The following is a 17,404-nucleotide window of genomic DNA, read 5'->3' as shown; positions in this document are numbered from 1 at the left end:
ACATCAGCTAATTCACACCATGCATTGGCAGTCCCTCTTGCTTCTCTCTTGGCTTTATCGTTTGCTGGTGTTGAGCCGACATGTCTGTGATTATAAAATCATCAGTGCTTCAACCACATCTGGACATTGGTGGGACTTTCCGGCTGCTAGGCTATCATTACAGATGATCACTTGATGACAGCGAATGTAAAGCACCATTTAGCTGCAGCTCTGAGTATTTCTTTTTGATTCACTCTGCCTTTTTTATTCATCTGCTTTTTATCCTCTCATCCCCCTCCTGGACCAAACCAGTGTGAGCTATCCGTTCTCAGACTCAGAAACATCCTGTTGGTTGGTGAATTAAAGGATGTGGAAATCTTTTTGAAGCTTTTTTTTTACCAGAGGAAAAGAGAGTGACATTTCTCACTGCTCAACATGAAAGAAATATTGTGGCAAGCATTTGCTAAGATCTCCTATATGCAGTAGATCATTTTTGGAAAGAAGCTATACAACTGACATGTGGCAGAGAAGATTTTAATTGCTCCAGAGAGCTCAGGCTGTTCAGTCATCAAGCTGTTATTCAAATAACAGTTTGTGCAATGTATAAATATGTCTGAAACAGGCTGCAGCATGTTGAAGCTGTTTCACATCCTTTCAGATGCTCAGCTGTTTTATATCTATCCATCTCAAAGTTTTTTTTTTTTTTGATGAAACAGCAAGAGACAGAAATAGAAAGACAGACACAGAGGGAGAAAAGATGATTTTTAGTAGAGAGGCATGCAGATGGAAGCAGGATGCTGTCTCCTTGTCCAGTGCCCTTGGAATGCAGCTTTGTGGCGTGAACTCCCAAATGACCTCAGAAGATGAGATGAGCGTATGGCCACACACTTACATTTAAAGCCATCAGTGATGTCTCTTGCTCTCATTCTCCATTCATCACCACCACAAACAGGCCAAGAGGCCCATGTGTAAATGCAGCATGCCTTCACACAAAGGCAAACATACAAACAAACAAACAAACAAAAAAACCAACTGTGTTGATCAACAGCAGTCAAATAAAAGTATAAACCTGCATGTGCAGATACACAAGTGACTAAGTGTCAGATATTGAATATAAAAAATATTGAATCAATATTGAAATATTGAACAAGGTGATGACAGAAAATCAACACCTGATTAATTACATTTTAGACTGTAAATGTGGTTTCACTGACAGCCAAACTAAACCCTTTATGTGACAGCTAATAAAGCCCAGCAATAAGTAACAAGAGAAAACCCAACAGAATATCAGCCTAAAAGCAATCCGTCCTACATCTGTGTGTCCTACATCTTCATCTCAGAGGAGCAGGGATAGATGACACCAAGGACTGACAAGGGAGACAAGAGGGAAAGGTGAAGTCTGCTGCTGTGGGCACAGCAATAGAGTGGTATTCTGATGAAACATCTAATGTCTCAGCAGCAATCTGTAAGTTTGTTGCAGAATTTCAGAGTTTATATTAAATAGGGCTGTGACTATTTACATTTTTGATTAAGAGAATCTTTTAAAGCCCCCCCTCTTTGTTGTGCTTATTGTTACTTTACTTTGATGGCTGACCTTCACTGGGCAGGATTTGACACTAGAAGGCTCTTTTTGCATTTATCTACTGAAGATAGCATGTTTCCTTGTGCTTATCTTGGTATATCACATGCATGTACGAGCATGATTTTGTGATTTCATAAAAGATAACCATGGTCTAATATGCAGCTTATAGAAGTGTGATGGATTGATCCAGAAACACTGGGAATAGGCTTTTCAGTGAAGTGCTGTGGCAGATATATCACAGCTATCCTAAAAGTTTTAGGAGCATTTATCTGACTGTATAGACACTGATGTTTCAGATTTTTTTAAAGAAAGTACACCTACCTCTGATGTTAAAATACTCAGAGGTTAGTCTTGGTAAGACTGAAGTAAAGAGCTATAGAGTAAAGTGAGAATAGTGAGAATCCACAGCCTGACACAGCTGTCATAAAAGTACTAGGTCTCTACAGTTGCATGTTGTTTGTGCTGTCATATTATTGGGTCTATTAAATTGCAAATGTGATATATAAATACATTTTTCTTCCATTTTGAAATGAAAATATTTGCATATTCATAGAGTTTGAGAAGAAGCTAATCTAATTTGAAAGATTTTTGACAAGTTAATATACTTTTATTTTCAAAAAAGTGTGCAAATTATTATTGAAAGCATGTTATTTAATTCAAAACTGGCCTGGAAGGAATGTTTATTTTTTGATATTTAAAGTGTAAAAAAAAAAACATTTGAACAATTCCTGTTACAGTTTTACCAAAACCCAAGATGACATTTTAAAAATACTTGTTTTTTCTGACCAAATGTCCAAAACCCAAAGGGTTTCAATTTACAACAATATAAAACAAAGAAACGCTGCAAGTCATAACACTTTAGAAGCTGAGACCAGAGAATATTCTGCATATTTTAATAGATTTAAACCATTAATAAACTGTCAAAATTGTTTGATAAATGACCAATCAATTTAGCATCGATTCATTTAAGCTCAAACACTGTTCAAATTGATCAAACATACTCATAAGTATTATCTTTTTACCAGACATTTCTATAAAGCAACTCTTCTTTCTTTCTCTCTGGATAGGCTGCTACAAACTTGACTCCTCGGTTTCAGCTTTCACTCTACGCCATCCTTTGCTCTTTGTCACACTATATACAGTACATTCTTCCCATAACTGATTTACACCAGTGAAAGCTAGAATATTACCATTAATCAAAATGTGTAACTAGATTGCAGAGGGTTTAATAAAAACGTGCCATGTGTAGGCCCAAATAAGATATATTGCGAGGCTTGGATGATGTATGCGCTGTTCTCTCAGACTGCCACACCAGTCAAATCATCTTGAGTGTGTGTTGAGTAGCTGAGACCTGTATTATCTTCACCTCATAATGCGCAGGCGTGATCCAATCTGAGCCTCGCAAAAAGCTGTTACCATCTGAAGTAGACGTCGTTGCGCTGCTCCTCATGTGGCGCTCAAACGAACGCTAAACATTTGTATAGATATATTTTTTTGCAGATCGTGCGCGAAGACAGCTGGGGCATGAATATTTCTTTGGTGTCTGATCTCTCCGAACAACACAATTCAACCTGTGGATATTGTGGAACGCGTGTGTGACCAGCAGCCAATCTCCGCTATCTGGGACGTTCTGCCACCAGCCTGCCTTGCGCGTCCTTTTACCGTTGGTTGCTCTCCGTGCCAGTGTGGGATCGGGTGTTTCTTTTGACCTTAACTGTGAGCAGATATTCAGTTTATGAATGGCACTGACATGGAGGAAATACCGTTTCAGAAAGTCAAAACCAGGCGGAAGAGAAGTCACTGTCCGCCGGGTGTCCCTTTGACCACCATCGTGTGTGAGGACGAGTTTGACTGCAAGGAACTCGAGTCCCTCTTTCAGAACTACAACCTGAAGCTGGAGCAGACGTCCACTCTCAAAGCCCTGGCCGTACTCATCTTCATGTCCTCGACGCTGGCAGTGGTGGAGTTGCTGTCCGGCCCCAACATCACCATCTCCAAAGGGTCTCATCCAGTCCACTGTGTCATCTTCGTCTCCCTGTTTATCGTAACTAATGTCAAGTACCTCCAAGTGACTCAGCTCCAACAGATTGTTAACCTGACGCTGCTCTTCGGCTTCACTTTCTCTTTCCTCTGCTGCCCATTCTCCCTGGGCGCGATGGGGCTGGAGCCCCCGACGTCCCCGGAGCAAGGCATGTGGCAGCTCATCCTGGTTACCTTCGTAGCCTATGCGCTCCTGCCTGTGCGGACACTCTTGGCTGTTGTGCTTGGAATAATGGTGTCCATCTCTCATCTGATTGTGACTGCCACTTCTGTCACAGTGAAAAGACAGAAGCTATGGAGAACGGTACGCATGTGCTACGCGCTGATTATTTAGTAGTTTATAATCGTGGACACTTTTGCCATTAGTATGCTTATAATCGTCACCATAATGTCAATGTCGTCTGCACACCCTCACAGTAGACTACGTTTTAACATAGTGTAGACCCATGTACTGTAGAAACAGGATTGATTTCAGCACCAAGGACAGCTCCCTGTGGTTAGATTTGATAGGATTTGCTCAGGCTTTGATTATATTTGACCAAAGTGTAATTGTGCCACAACGTGTTTTGGCTTAAACAAAAACACCAGCTAATTCATGTCAGCTCAGCCATTCCATCAGGTAAAGCTGTGAGCCCCCCCCCAAAAGGAAATTTTAGATGAAAGGCTTGATTTTTGACTTCAGGTGAACATGTGATGAAGTAACTGAAAATTCGGCTCACAATACAAACACAATCTACCTGGAATGATTTTTCATGGCTTATTTAAAGAATGTGTACTGGATTCTGTAAATAAACCTAGAAAATAGAAGTTGTAAGTATTAGTGACCTACTGTATAGACCATAGCTGTGGTGATGCCTGTAGCACTGAAAGAAAGCAAACAAACAAACAAAAAAGAATGAGCAAAGCATTCTGTATTCCCATGACTGTTTCTCTGGGGATATGATTCAACTCCAAAGGAGCAGGTTGGCAATGAGTGACATCCTGCTTGCAGCAGAAGTAGGGAAAATCAGAGTGTGCACACACACACACACGCACATACAGACACACACAGGCTTTTGCCACACTAGGCTATATGAAAAAGAGGGCAAAGTCATGCATGTCAGTTGTGAGCTGAAATAGAAATTGGTGCACCAGTCTCTGTACATTTATAACTTTTCATGAATTTTTTTCTGTCACAGTGAAACACACACACACACACACACACACACACACACACACATACACACACACACACTTGCTCACATTTCTGGCTGTCATCAGGTGTGAGGCAAGAACATACTGTACAGTGTGTCACATCAGTCCATCCAGGTATAACAGAACATTTCTGCCTCTGTGCAACATATGACATTAAAATTTTTCCTGGAAACAGAAATGAGATTCAATCAGTTCATCATACCACCAGATGATTGGCTGCATATTTACAGAGGACATTGTTTTTCTGTATGTAGACTATGAGATACCCGTGCAACCATGTGACAGACTGTGTTAGCTGTACTACCAGAGATAGCTAATCCATTAAGCTTAGAGATGAGCTGTGACCCCCACACAGCTGAGACTTGCACCAACCACTCACCTATGTCCCAGGCGCTCAGCCTATAGTACAGTACTGTCTGCTACTCTCTGAAGCCAGTGTGGAATATAACTTGAAAATATGGCTCATTTCCTACAATGCTGTGAGTTTTGTTGTCATGTTAAGAGGACAGACTCCAGTGCCACATCAAAGTATTGGAAGTAATACAGTTGGTTTCCAACACTGCATGTCTAGATACAGCTTTACAGGTACACATCACTACATTAACACAAGTAAAGCTTAATGTTACATGTATTTACTCACTGCTATAAGGATTTGTCTTGACAGCAGTGAATGGATAAGAGGCATCTAGAGTGAGTACTGTGTAAGAAGGTCAATGATTCCCATCTGAACACAAATTGGGGTTATCATCGCAGATAAGCAGAGGAGTGAGTGTTTTAAATCACTTAAGTCAGAGGTCCTCATTCACTTACTAAAGGCTGAAAAAGTAACTTGAGCACTGTGTGAACATACTGATGCTTGACAGCGTTGCTGTCTTTTCGGGGTAATCTATTATTCATAAATGAATGTAGTGTGTATACAGTAGTATTTGACAGTGCATTTCTCGCACTACATTTTCTATGCAAAGCAGAATGTAATTTGGTATTTGTTTTCATGAGGTCAAATACATTCCATCTTTGACTCCAGCTATAGAAACCACTAATGATGAATGACCTAGGATATAAAGAAAATGAATTCCTTTATGTTTATGAACATACAATTATTGCCCAGGGTGATAGCTTTGCTTTGTGCATGCTAGAGATCAGTATAAGACCTTGTTTGGTTTGTAAACACTAAGGTGTAGTGAGCCAATCTCAGCCAAGTAGAAAAAACAAAACAAAACCTCTTTTCTGTGTGTCCTACACAAGGTTGAAGCAGTCATGCTGCTGTGCATCTGCTGTGATGGATGAACCAGAGCGTGACTTCTCAAAAGTTTTAATATCACAGAAGCCAAAAATGAGAAATTTTAGGCCCCCACTACTGTCTCATCCATCTCTCATTTGTCAGGCTGGATTTAGTTTTGAAGCATTTTACAACAAACATGGTAATCTCAAAACTAAAAACAACCAAAGTCTACAGGTTTAGAAAGTATATGTGGAATTATTTAAATAAAACACATCAACTATGAATATCTAAAACACAATTTTGAAAGATGTAAAAGTAGCGAAATATACACAAACAGAAAAACTATTACATTTCATATTCAATGTTTAATTATATATGTGTATGAAAACAAATTCACTTTTCATTTCATAATTTTAAGGACAATATTTAAAAGCACACATAAGCAGTACATAAAGCATATGTGTAACATGTATAAATGAAATATACAAACTGGATAACAGTCCCAGCATATTGACAACAAGTTGTAATGAATTCCCAATACTGTACGAACCAACTGTGCTAAAGAATTTAAATGGTATCTTTTCTTGTTCTGCTTGTAGTTGGTTGCCAACACAGTGCTGTTCACCAGTGTCAACCTGTCAGGGCTGTTTGTGCGCATCCTGACAGAACGGGCCCAGAGGAAGGCTTTCCTGCAAGCACGCAACTGCATTGAAGAGAGACTCCACATGGAGGATGAGAATGAGAAACAGGTACGGGCACCTGTACGCTGCTGAAACTATGGGTAAAATTAGATGAGTCTATTACTTTTACCCTGTTGTTCTCTTGTGCTGTGAGTCATTTTAACACATTATTCATTTTTGTTAGATTTCATACCTTTTTGCCTGGCACATTTTGTATCATTACTAACACGTTGTCCTGTGATACCTTTGCTCTGTTTCACTGTATAAATATATTTTTATTTGAGATTTTAACTTATTTTTTTCTCTCCCTCTCCCTCTCTCTTTAACATACACACACACACACACACACACACACACACACACACACACACACACCCAGGAGCGCCTGCTAATGAGCCTGTTGCCCAGGAACGTAGCTATGGAGATGAAAGAGGATTTCCTGAAGCCCCCAGAAAGGATCTTTCATAAAATTTACATCCAGCGCCATGACAATGTCAGGTAGGAACCTCTCATCTAACCAATACAACCACAAACCAATCACAGAGCTATTCCAAAGCCTCATAGCTGTAAATTTCGCCTCATGGGAGGATTTCCAACTAAAACAGTGAAATAAATGTTCTCAATTCATCACAGCGCATATTAAAAAGGAGCTGAACAAGTTGACCAAACATGTCCTTGGGACAGAACACTGAGGGCTACACAATGTGTTGTCATCTGGCCCAGCAGTGTCTAATAATCTTAACGCTGCTTCAAAAACTGAAAGATTTCATTCTTCACACTGAATATCAAGGGTCAGACTCACATGTTTAGTATCAGTCCAGATAACAGAGAAGTCCATTGTTTAAAAAAAACTTCTATTCATCACCCCTTTGAAATTTGTGTTTCTTACTTTCTTGTTAAGTCTTCCTTATCATACATTTCCTTGTTTCCTTTTCTTCTTTTCTCTCCTTCCTCGTTTCCTCTCTGTTTTCAGAACAGCAGGGAGGCTTGAGGAGGAGAGTTTGCTTAGCCCCAGGATTAAGTTGCTACAGGGGATTAAATGCAAAGGAGACTAAATTCTCACTGCATAATGCTGTGTGTGTGCATGCAGTTTAATGTGGACACATCTCAGTAAAACTCTGCTTTTGTGCCTTGAACTCCTGCAAAAAGCGCCACCATTTGAATCTGATCTAACCTGGATGCAGGCATGAGTTATGTGATATGGGTGGACTGTAATTAGAAAGCAAACAGTGTGCAGCACAATTTACTCAGAGTTTACTTCATTATGTTCTGAGACTGTGGGCAGTGTTTGATCTGATTAAAGTCTGGCCTGGAGGGATGCTGTAGTAGGTACTAAAAACAGATTATGACTGTAGAGTAACAAATCTGAAGTTTATTTAACAAAATTGGTGGCATATTATATCCCTATACTTTCAATAATTGTAGAAGTTGACATTAAAAAGGCATTGTAAAAATGCTCTTGCGCTGAAAACTACTGTAATAGCAATTATATTGAATTGTAATTTATCACTGCTTTCAGTTTTAGCATCACTTTATAATGTAACACCCTCTGAATTGCAACAAGCATTTTCACAATGCTTTGTTTTTTTAGTTCCCAACCATGTCAATCTTGTCTATTTATGACGTTTCATTCCACCCTCATTCACAAGGCGATCACTTTACTAAATACTGTAGATATAATGTTGCTCTGCTGATGTATAAAGAAGGTAGCCTTTAACAACTATCTTTACATCAGTTAAGATTGCATTAAATAAATCTTAGAACATTAAAGAAAATGTGAGGGATGACTCTTCATGTAAATGAGTTTGCTGTGAGAAATGCCAGGAAAAAAAAAGAAGATAGCTTCTTTGGGTCACGACAGGAAGTGTTTTAATGATTGCAGCTTAACTCATGTTAAAGAAAGTGCAGTTAATCCTTGTAAAATGTGATATAAGTACTTTCTGTGTTACCCCCTTTATTGGCCTGACATCAGCACATCCACTGCTCACATACTGCAGCTCCAGAGGGACTCATACCGTGTTAACCCTTGAATGTGTCTTCTGCTGTGTGATTAAATTGAAATCACATCTGCCAAAATAGCTGCAGTAATGCCTTCCACTGAGGGGAATAGGAGATTAGCATAATTGGGGGAATGACTTTCCTCAAATATGTGCCTTTGGAGAGGAAATGATGGAATGGGGGTGCAAGGGAGGTCAAATTAAACAATATTAGAGAAGTGCTAGTTACCACACAAATAGTCATGTTTGTATTATGTGACTTGTTCATGTAGCTTGAAATGGGATGAGGTTTTGACCTTGAGCAGTAAATATGGTACAGTACAGTAGGTTTGCTCTAGGCAAATGCTGGGGCTGGAGTAACCTTTAGATATTGCCAAGAATGCTGCAGTGCTTCTTTGAAAGATTTTGCCAGAGGATGTTCAAAATCAGATACAGAAGTTCCCAGATGAAATCCTCAGTCTGCAACCTCTGTGTGGTTCAGTGATCCATCTCATAAAAACATAGGCGCCTTTGAGGTTTAAGATTACTGAATGAAAATGATTCTTAACAGAACTGCACACTCTATGTCAAAATATTCCTAGCTGGCACTACACCAGGCCCACTAGTTTACATAAAGTGTTAATGACTGTAAATGAAACCTTCTGTAACACTTCAAATTCTTTTGTAAAAACATTTTGCACAGGAGCGCTCAAATAGAATTAAAGTCACATTATGCAGATATAAATTAAAAGTAATGCAGCGTAGTTAAAAGTATGTTTGTGGTATTAACGGTATGTTCAGCGCGCACCCACACTCATATTTATAGCTGATCTGGTTTGACTCTCTTAGCACACATGGATACTAAATACAGAGTAAGCTTGTGTATTCTCCTCTTTAGTGTATTTCTCTGGATTTTTTACAGTGTGTTAAGTGGAACAGTTTGCTCATGTTAGTAAGGTACTTAATCCTATATATTTTTATGAGCTGAAAATGCATTTACTAACATAATAAACAGGTGTGGCTTGTTTTAAATTTTGACCTATAGTAGAGCTGATGGCAAAACCTTTCACTATCACTGTATAATGTTTACAAAGTATTCCACTACAATGACATTTTTGTAAACCAGGAATCTTGTTCAAGTTTTCTGCTGAGTGATTCCGATTTAAATAGTTCTTCTGTCAAAGCAATGGCACATTAGATCCCACATGGGATGTAGGACTTGTGCTCTTTGGCATGCTTCACATGAATGCATGTGACCATAAAGTGCTGAGATAAAAACGGTGTAAACGCAGCTAAAAATAACTGGTTGTGGTGAAGTTCTCTTGAGGTCATGAGACAGTGGGACCGGGCACTCGACAGCATGTCGTGGCTGGTTTATGCTTCATGCACAGCCACATGTGCACTCTTTTTCAAGTTTATTTCCAGAAAAAATCCAAAACCTTTTGTTTGTCTTTAGGGGAAATTTCTGCTCTAAATCTCCATACAAGAACACAAATAAACTACCAAAGCAAACATGAATTAAGAGGTGTCTGTTATCAGCCATACTCAGGATCCTCCCACAAAAGGGTAAGATAATTATCTTGCCTGTTTAATATCATCATATCAGACAGAGATGCAATACACTGTAAGCTCCTCCAGGCAGACACTGTAGTGCTGCAGAGACCTAAAATAATTAGCATTATACATCACATGCAGAATTAGTCCTGTACTTATAATAGCCACCTGTCTAGGTAAAGAAGATGAGTTGTGATTGACATTATAATGGCTGAATACAACAACATGATTTCATAGTGTAGTTTGCAACCTCCCTCTCCTCACTCAACTGCCATGTTCTGTAAATTAAGATGTTTGTATTTGCAACAACAGAAACAGATTTATTTTGAGAGGTTGGTTGGATTAAAGAAGGTGAGGTGTATAATTAACATTAACCAAGTAATGTCATGTAATGTAGCTTAATTAACATTAAGCTACATTACATGACAAGACCTTTTATGCGAATGAAGTACAGATAGACATGAGTGAAGTTTATAATCTGCCATTTAACCTTTAATATGGTTTATTCAAAACTATTTACAGGAAAAACTGAAATTGTTCTGGCTTGGAGTCCAGAGCAGACATGAAGCTAAATTTGTTGTGTTAGTTTAAGGGATTAAATAACTGGGCATGTGTTGTGTAGGCTGATCAATTTGGTTTTTATCCAGCTCTATTGTTGGGTGATTTACCACACACGTTAAATACGCCTGTGTTCATACTGCGATTGGGTGTTTTATTTTGCCCACTGATCTGAAGTTTAGTCTTTTTTTTCATGTTTCAGTGAATGAAGCGTTTACTGTACACAGACACGATATCTGGCATTCCAAATATTTGTCAGCCACAGATGGTTGCCAAGTAAAACATTCACACAAATTGAATTAATTGGCCCTCATTATAGTGACCTCTGTCAGACAACAAAATAATGCCCCTACCCCCCCTACACACATAATTAGACATTCAGCACTCTGTCACTTTGTGAAAACTCCAGCCCACATGGAGACAGCAGTCTGCAGACGTGCATGTTGTCCCCAGCACTGAGAGTTTGATGACTAATCTCCTTCACACCCTTCGCTGCCACACAGCACTCAGGGCAAAGCCTTCACAAATAAAGTTGCAGATTGATAATGCGTCATTATCAATCTGGTATGAGGACCTTATTAAGACATAAAGTTTTAAGCACAAGTAGCTTCTCCTCTGGGATGCACTGTCCAACCAGAACGAAACATGCCAAATAAAATAAACAGCATAAATCACCCATGCTTACAATAGGCTATATAAACTATGAGAATATCCATGTAGTCTATGAACACCAATACAAAGCAGTTTCAGGTCCTGCTGTAGTGATGACAAATAATCATAAATCCAACAGCACTGTACTCCTGTAATCTCACTACTCTCTATGTTGCACCGGGATTTGAATCACAACACATGGTCAGTGCACAGGGAGTGTGAAACATGCTAAATGACAGATGCTGTAAACGGAGCAATGTCTTTCATGGAAAATTCACCTGGAAGTCAATAATCAATGCGACACAATTAATTGACCGAACTAAAATAACAGCAGCAGAACTTTCTCTGCTGTCTTGTAATTACTGAATGGTGCTTTCCAGGAAACTTTAAAGTAATTGCAGACCTGTAAAATACTATTTTAGTTCCCATGTACACAAATACTGGACCAGTCAACAGCTGGAACAAAACAATTCAGAATGTCTTTGCTTTGTTTAGCAGAGTTTTGACTACATAACTACAAAAGTCACCATCAAGGACATATTGTAATTGCTCAGAAAATTCTATTTAATTTCAGTTAAGCTTTATCCATAAAAATGTTCAGTCTTATGTATGAACTGTGAAAAGGGAAACCAGGCTCAAATAGTGACAGTGATGATGCCTTAATGGCTGCATTATATCCTAGAATGGCTCCTCTCCAGCTTCCTAACAGGACATGTCTCCACCTTAATCCCCATGAGAATGCTCTTGTTTCTATTTCGAGTCACTCTGCTTGACTGCACTACCAGTCACTTAGAACAGAGCAACAGAACAGAGCAAGACCTCTCTCCCTCCCTTGTGTGTGTGTGTGTGTGTGTGTGTGCGTGTGTGTGCATGTGCTGCAGATAATTAATTTGAATGTTTCATTAGTTTTCTGTTTCCTAAATGTCATTTTAAACAAAATCCTGACAGCTAATCTGATCTGACACTCGATGTTCTTGATAAATACTATCATTTAGCTATAAATAAACTGCTGTGACTCAAATGCTCCTTTTCTCTCTCTGTTACAGCATCCTGTTTGCGGATATCGTTGGTTTCACCAGCCTGGCCTCCCAGTGTACAGCCCAGGAACTGGTTAAGCTGCTAAATGAGCTGTTTGGAAAGTTTGATGAGCTTGCCACAGTGAGTCTGTTTCCTTTTTTTGGATATCCATCCATCCATCCATTATCTATTCTGTTTATCCTGAAGAGGGTCGCGGGGGGGGGCTGGAGCCAATCCCAGCTGACACTGGGTGAGAGGCAGGGTACACCCTGAACAGGTCACCAGTCTGTCACAGGGCCCTTTTCTGAACACGTGCCCCTAAATTACAGTTCCTGTGTGTTTGTGCATAAGCAGGGCCCACTGACACATGCCACTATTATACCAGCTTAATATGATGTCAGAGTGAATAGTGGAAAATGCCTAATGTGTTAATATAGCACTTCATTTAAGGAAGCATTGACAGACCTCTGTAATCTAGGCCAGAATAACCCAAGGCTGTGAATGAACTGACTGAAGGGGCTGCTGTGTTGCACTTGTTCCCAGTCCCTCTCTTGGTTTGCGTGTGGAAAAGAGTTCAGCTCTCCCATCTGTCAGTATTTCACTCTTTGTGATTTCAGTGCTGAAAATCTGCTCACCTTTTGCTATAGGTTTGATGACTGAGGTTAATTGCTTTCAAATGTGATGCCACTGGCACCGGTGTTACAAAATACTTTTAAATAAAACTACTAGGTACTATAGGTATTTGACATGATTTTACTTCAAGTCGTGTTAAACAGAAAAGCGAATCCTATCAAAAAAGATATGACATTCTTCTGCCATGTGAGTTTGGCTGCAGATCACCCTGCACAGACTTATCTACATGTAATCTGGCCTCTACAATGTACACTAGGCACATGTCCTTGTCAAAGCCATTAATCCACAGCATAACAAGCCATTTTTTAACATGTTTGTTTACATGCACAAAATTAGAACTGACTAAAAGAGCAGTGCCTCTCAGCTGACTCATTACTGTCTAATTATTGTCATTGTCTTTTCAATTAATTTTAGAACAATTGCTTTACCTGAGGGCAGCACGGTGGCGCTGTGGTTAGCACCGTTGCCTCACAGCGAGAAGGTTCTGGGTTCGGGCCCCACCCGGGACCTTTCTGTGTGGAGTTTGCATGTTCTCCTCGTGCTTGCGTGGGTTCTCTCCGGGTACTCCGGCTTCCTCCCACAGTCCATAGACATGCAGCTTAGGTTGATTGGTGTCTCTAAATTGCCCACAGGAGTGTGTGTGTGTGTGTGGTTGTTTGTCTCTGTGTTAGCCCTGCGATGGATTAGCGACCTGTCCAGGGGGTACCCTGCCTTCGCCTGATTGCCAGCTGAGATTGGCTCCATTGACCCTGTTCAGGGACTAAGCAGTAGAAAATGAATGAATGCTTTACCTGGGTGTTGCGGTTTTTGTGTCAGCTTCAGTCTGTTTTTACTCTAGTGAAAGATGAACTTCACCCTGAGATGCTATTAGCCAAGATGATTTCATAGATTATAACACACACACACACACACTTTTTTTTGTCATTTACTGGGACCCTACATAGACTTATATTCATTTCTGGGAGACTTAACCAAAGTGGACACTTAACTTTATACCATGTTGTTTTTGTAAAATTTGACGTTGTAGCGTGTTTAGTAGAACCTATCTTGACAACATCAATTTGCTTGCTGTTATGATTTGAGCTGTCTTATTCTTTTAGTTACAACTGAATTGATTGGTCTGATCATTGCTTGGCTTCTAGCTGGGTGCTTTTTGTTACACCAGAAGCTTGTCATTAAATGTTTTAGCCTTGCCCTGACCCAAAGCCCCACTCATCCTCATACACTTTGGCAGGAAATGGCAATGCCAGTGACTCATAGATGTGGTCACTGTGGGTACAGACTCTTCTCGTTCCATAAGAAGAGCGGGCGATGCCACATGGCCACTGGGCATCATCTCACAATACCATTCCAGCACCATCCCCACACCACCTGTCCACTCTTTGGACTTGTCAAGCTGCATGGGAAGTGGGCCAGGAACACAGTGTTCTTCTAAAGTGCTGCTGATGTAGTAGACCAAGTCTGCTCTCCTCTCCTCTTATCTACTCTCATCTTCCACAACACTTCCCTGATGGTTAACAAACTCATACCAGTTTCTGAATTTCACACATAATCACCAAATATAATGTTTCATTATGGTCTCTGGGGATTTAGGAACAGTTTGCCATGTTTCAACTTTACATCATTCAGTGGTAATGTCAAAAAAGGAGGGCACCTTTTCTGTCTATTGTCCCTGTGTCTTAAAGACAGGCTATGATTTACTTGAAATTATACCAGTGATAATTCCAACTGAGAAAAAAAAAAAGATTTTCTTATACAGTCAATACATGCTAGTGCGTTAATTACACACTGAACAGACATGGAGCAATATCTATTCAGACTGGTGATTTTGGCCTCCAGACAAACTCAAAGTCAATACTCACTGATTTTAGTGCAGTTTCTGCTGTAAATAACTTGCTCTTTAGTTGTAAAATGCTTCATAATATCAATATCGTATGTTCATTTCCCGTTTCAAACCAATAGTCAGTGTTGTCACTTCAGTCATTATTTTAACCCGACCGCCATCTTTCCTTATACCCAAGTAAGTAGTTTTTGTGCCTAAACCCATCACTCTCTGTGTTTATTATTGTAACCATGACAACAAAGGTCCACACATCATAACCACCTACTGAGCCAACTAGGAGGTGGAGAAGGGCCCTATTAACCCATATCTACAGTATGATCACCAAAACAATAACAGCTATTAAACTGTGTGAAGCAGGTGCCACTACAATTATAAAAATGGTTCAAATCAACCAAAACAAGCCAAGAATTTTTTATTTGTTGCCAACATCAATAAGAAGGAAGTGGAAAGGAGAGTTGTAAACGATTTCACTGTCGCTAGTTACTGGTTCCAGTCCGCACTTAACAGCATCAAGTCAGCGGACAGTAGAACCAAATTTACATCGACAGACACAGAAAGCAAAAGCCCTGCCTTCTTGGACTGTGCTGTATTAAGCTTGAAAATTGAAGTTTATAGGAAACCCGCTCACACTGATCAGGATTTGCTGTTTGTTTCCCACCACCCACAAGAACACAAGCTGGGAGTAATTATTACTCTTCACCACAAGACTGAGAATGTGCAGACTACCACTGAGACTGAAGACAAGGGCTGCAGACATCTTGGCAAAGCTCTGAAACCTTATCACTACCCAAACCTGGTATCTGTTGAGACAGTGAAAATAAAACACTAGCCTGGAACACAAAACAGAAACAATACTTATTATTCCATACATGGCTGTAGTGACTGAGTTTACAGGAAAAACAGAGAATTTTCTATATCAGAAGTAGTTTTTTTTATTTTCTAAACTAAATATAGGAAGCATTAAGAATTTACTGCACATAGCACTCATAAGAATAATGTGTTGTTTATTTTGTGAGGGAAGTAATAGAAGCAGGAGATACATTTTAGGGGAGCTGTTAACTAGATTACAAATTAACACACCAACTGGTGGCCTTTAGGCCTCCTCCTTCTATAAACACTTCTGTTCCCTGGCTGAGTTTTCAACCGTCTGTCCTACACAAAACGACTGTTTCTGTTGTGAGAGGGGCTCTGTGATTAATTTATGGTTGCTGTGATTCTCCATAACATTAACAGCTCTGGGGTGCATGTGCTTTTTTGTCTGTAAGCATGTATGCATGCGTGTGTGTTGTTGCTGTTTCCATGGCACAGTTTCACAAAGATTTTCATTTTTTGTCTCTCTTTTCTCTCCTCTCACAACACCTCCCTGCATCACAGCTTTTAGACTCCCCCGCTCCTTATTTCTCAGCTTTTTGATTGACATGCAGCAGCCTACTTCCCTCAACTGTGTCTTTTATGCCCTGTGGGTCTCTGCACTCTCTTCCTCTTTCTTGTTTCCATTTTTAGAATGGCTCAGTGATGTATCTACTGTATCTGCCGGCGTTTAGTTCTTCGACAAGTCAGAATTCCCTTCATTCACACATATATGATTGTTAGGTTACACAATAACTTGCAACACAGGTTCAGTGCATGAATGCAGGCTGAAGTTTAGAAAAATCTTTGCTGTTTTAAGTTCATGAGGTGCATGTCTGACACTCAGTTGTCAGAACTAAGTACTTTGTTACCTGAAAGAACTTTCAAATATAAGATACATCTAGTCATGAGTAACCTGAGATGCTATTTTAATTGTAATGTCTGTTTGTGAGGAAACCTTTTTTTTATAAAACAACTACAACAGCAACGATAACAACAAAATACCAGAACAGTGAAACAAACTGAACTTAAATCAACTATATTTCCTATGAACAGACAAATGAACAAAATAAGTTTACTTTGATAAATCTTTTACATATCTTTTTCATTATTTGTACTTCTGCAGGTTTATATAATACAAAATCATATGCCAAGAAAAATGTAACACAGAATAAGTACCATTATTTAGGATGTTAACAAATAACTGTATTATTTTTAGTTTAAGCTTAGGATCTGTTCACTGCCCAGACTGTGAAAACTGCCTGCCAGAACCTAAAGTCTGGGTGTAATCACAACTCAAACAACCTTGTTTGGGTTTGTATCATAAGCAGGTGCAAGGATCACTGCAGTTTCCCTCAGATGCCTGTGTACGACAAAGTGAGGACTGAGGCAAAACCCAAACCAAATACGTCAGCTTGGGTTCTTGGCAGAGAAGGAAAAGGGAAAAGAATTATCTGTTTCAAAAATGTGAAGAAAAAAAATCACGATGATGGTTCCTATTGCAGTGCACGTGCCATTAAGCAGCTTTGACTTCAACAAAGGACAGTCACAGTTGAAGCAGCAGAGGCCAAGATATTCTGAGTTTCAGTCAGTAAGAGGACTTTTGTCTTTAAAACTACACAGACC

At 39.6% G+C, this 17,404-nt stretch overlaps 1 protein-coding gene across 2 annotated transcripts in view; it reads left to right on the top strand.

Moving 5' to 3' along the window:
- The first annotated feature begins 2,549 nt into the window (after positions 1-2,549).
- Positions 2,550-17,404, top strand: part of LOC109957656 (adenylate cyclase type 1-like) — a 29,686-nt gene continuing 14,831 nt past the window's right edge. Inside the window, exons 1-4 of one of the 2 annotated variants that reach the window (XM_020595703.1) lie at positions 2,550-3,905; positions 6,617-6,766; positions 7,077-7,195; positions 12,483-12,594. In XM_020595703.1, the coding sequence (XP_020451359.1) occupies positions 3,297-3,905; positions 6,617-6,766; positions 7,077-7,195; positions 12,483-12,594 (990 nt within the window). In that variant the 5' untranslated portion in view covers positions 2,550-3,296. The remainder of the gene's footprint in view (positions 3,906-6,616; positions 6,767-7,076; positions 7,196-12,482; positions 12,595-17,404) is intronic. The other variant, XM_020595706.1, reaches the window with a different exon arrangement.

This window comes from Monopterus albus, unplaced genomic scaffold (genome assembly GCF_001952655.1).
Source record: "Monopterus albus unplaced genomic scaffold, M_albus_1.0 scaffold28.1, whole genome shotgun sequence".
Lineage (NCBI taxonomy): Eukaryota > Metazoa > Chordata > Actinopteri > Synbranchiformes > Synbranchidae > Monopterus > Monopterus albus.
This window is presented reverse-complemented; position numbering and strand designations above follow the sequence as displayed.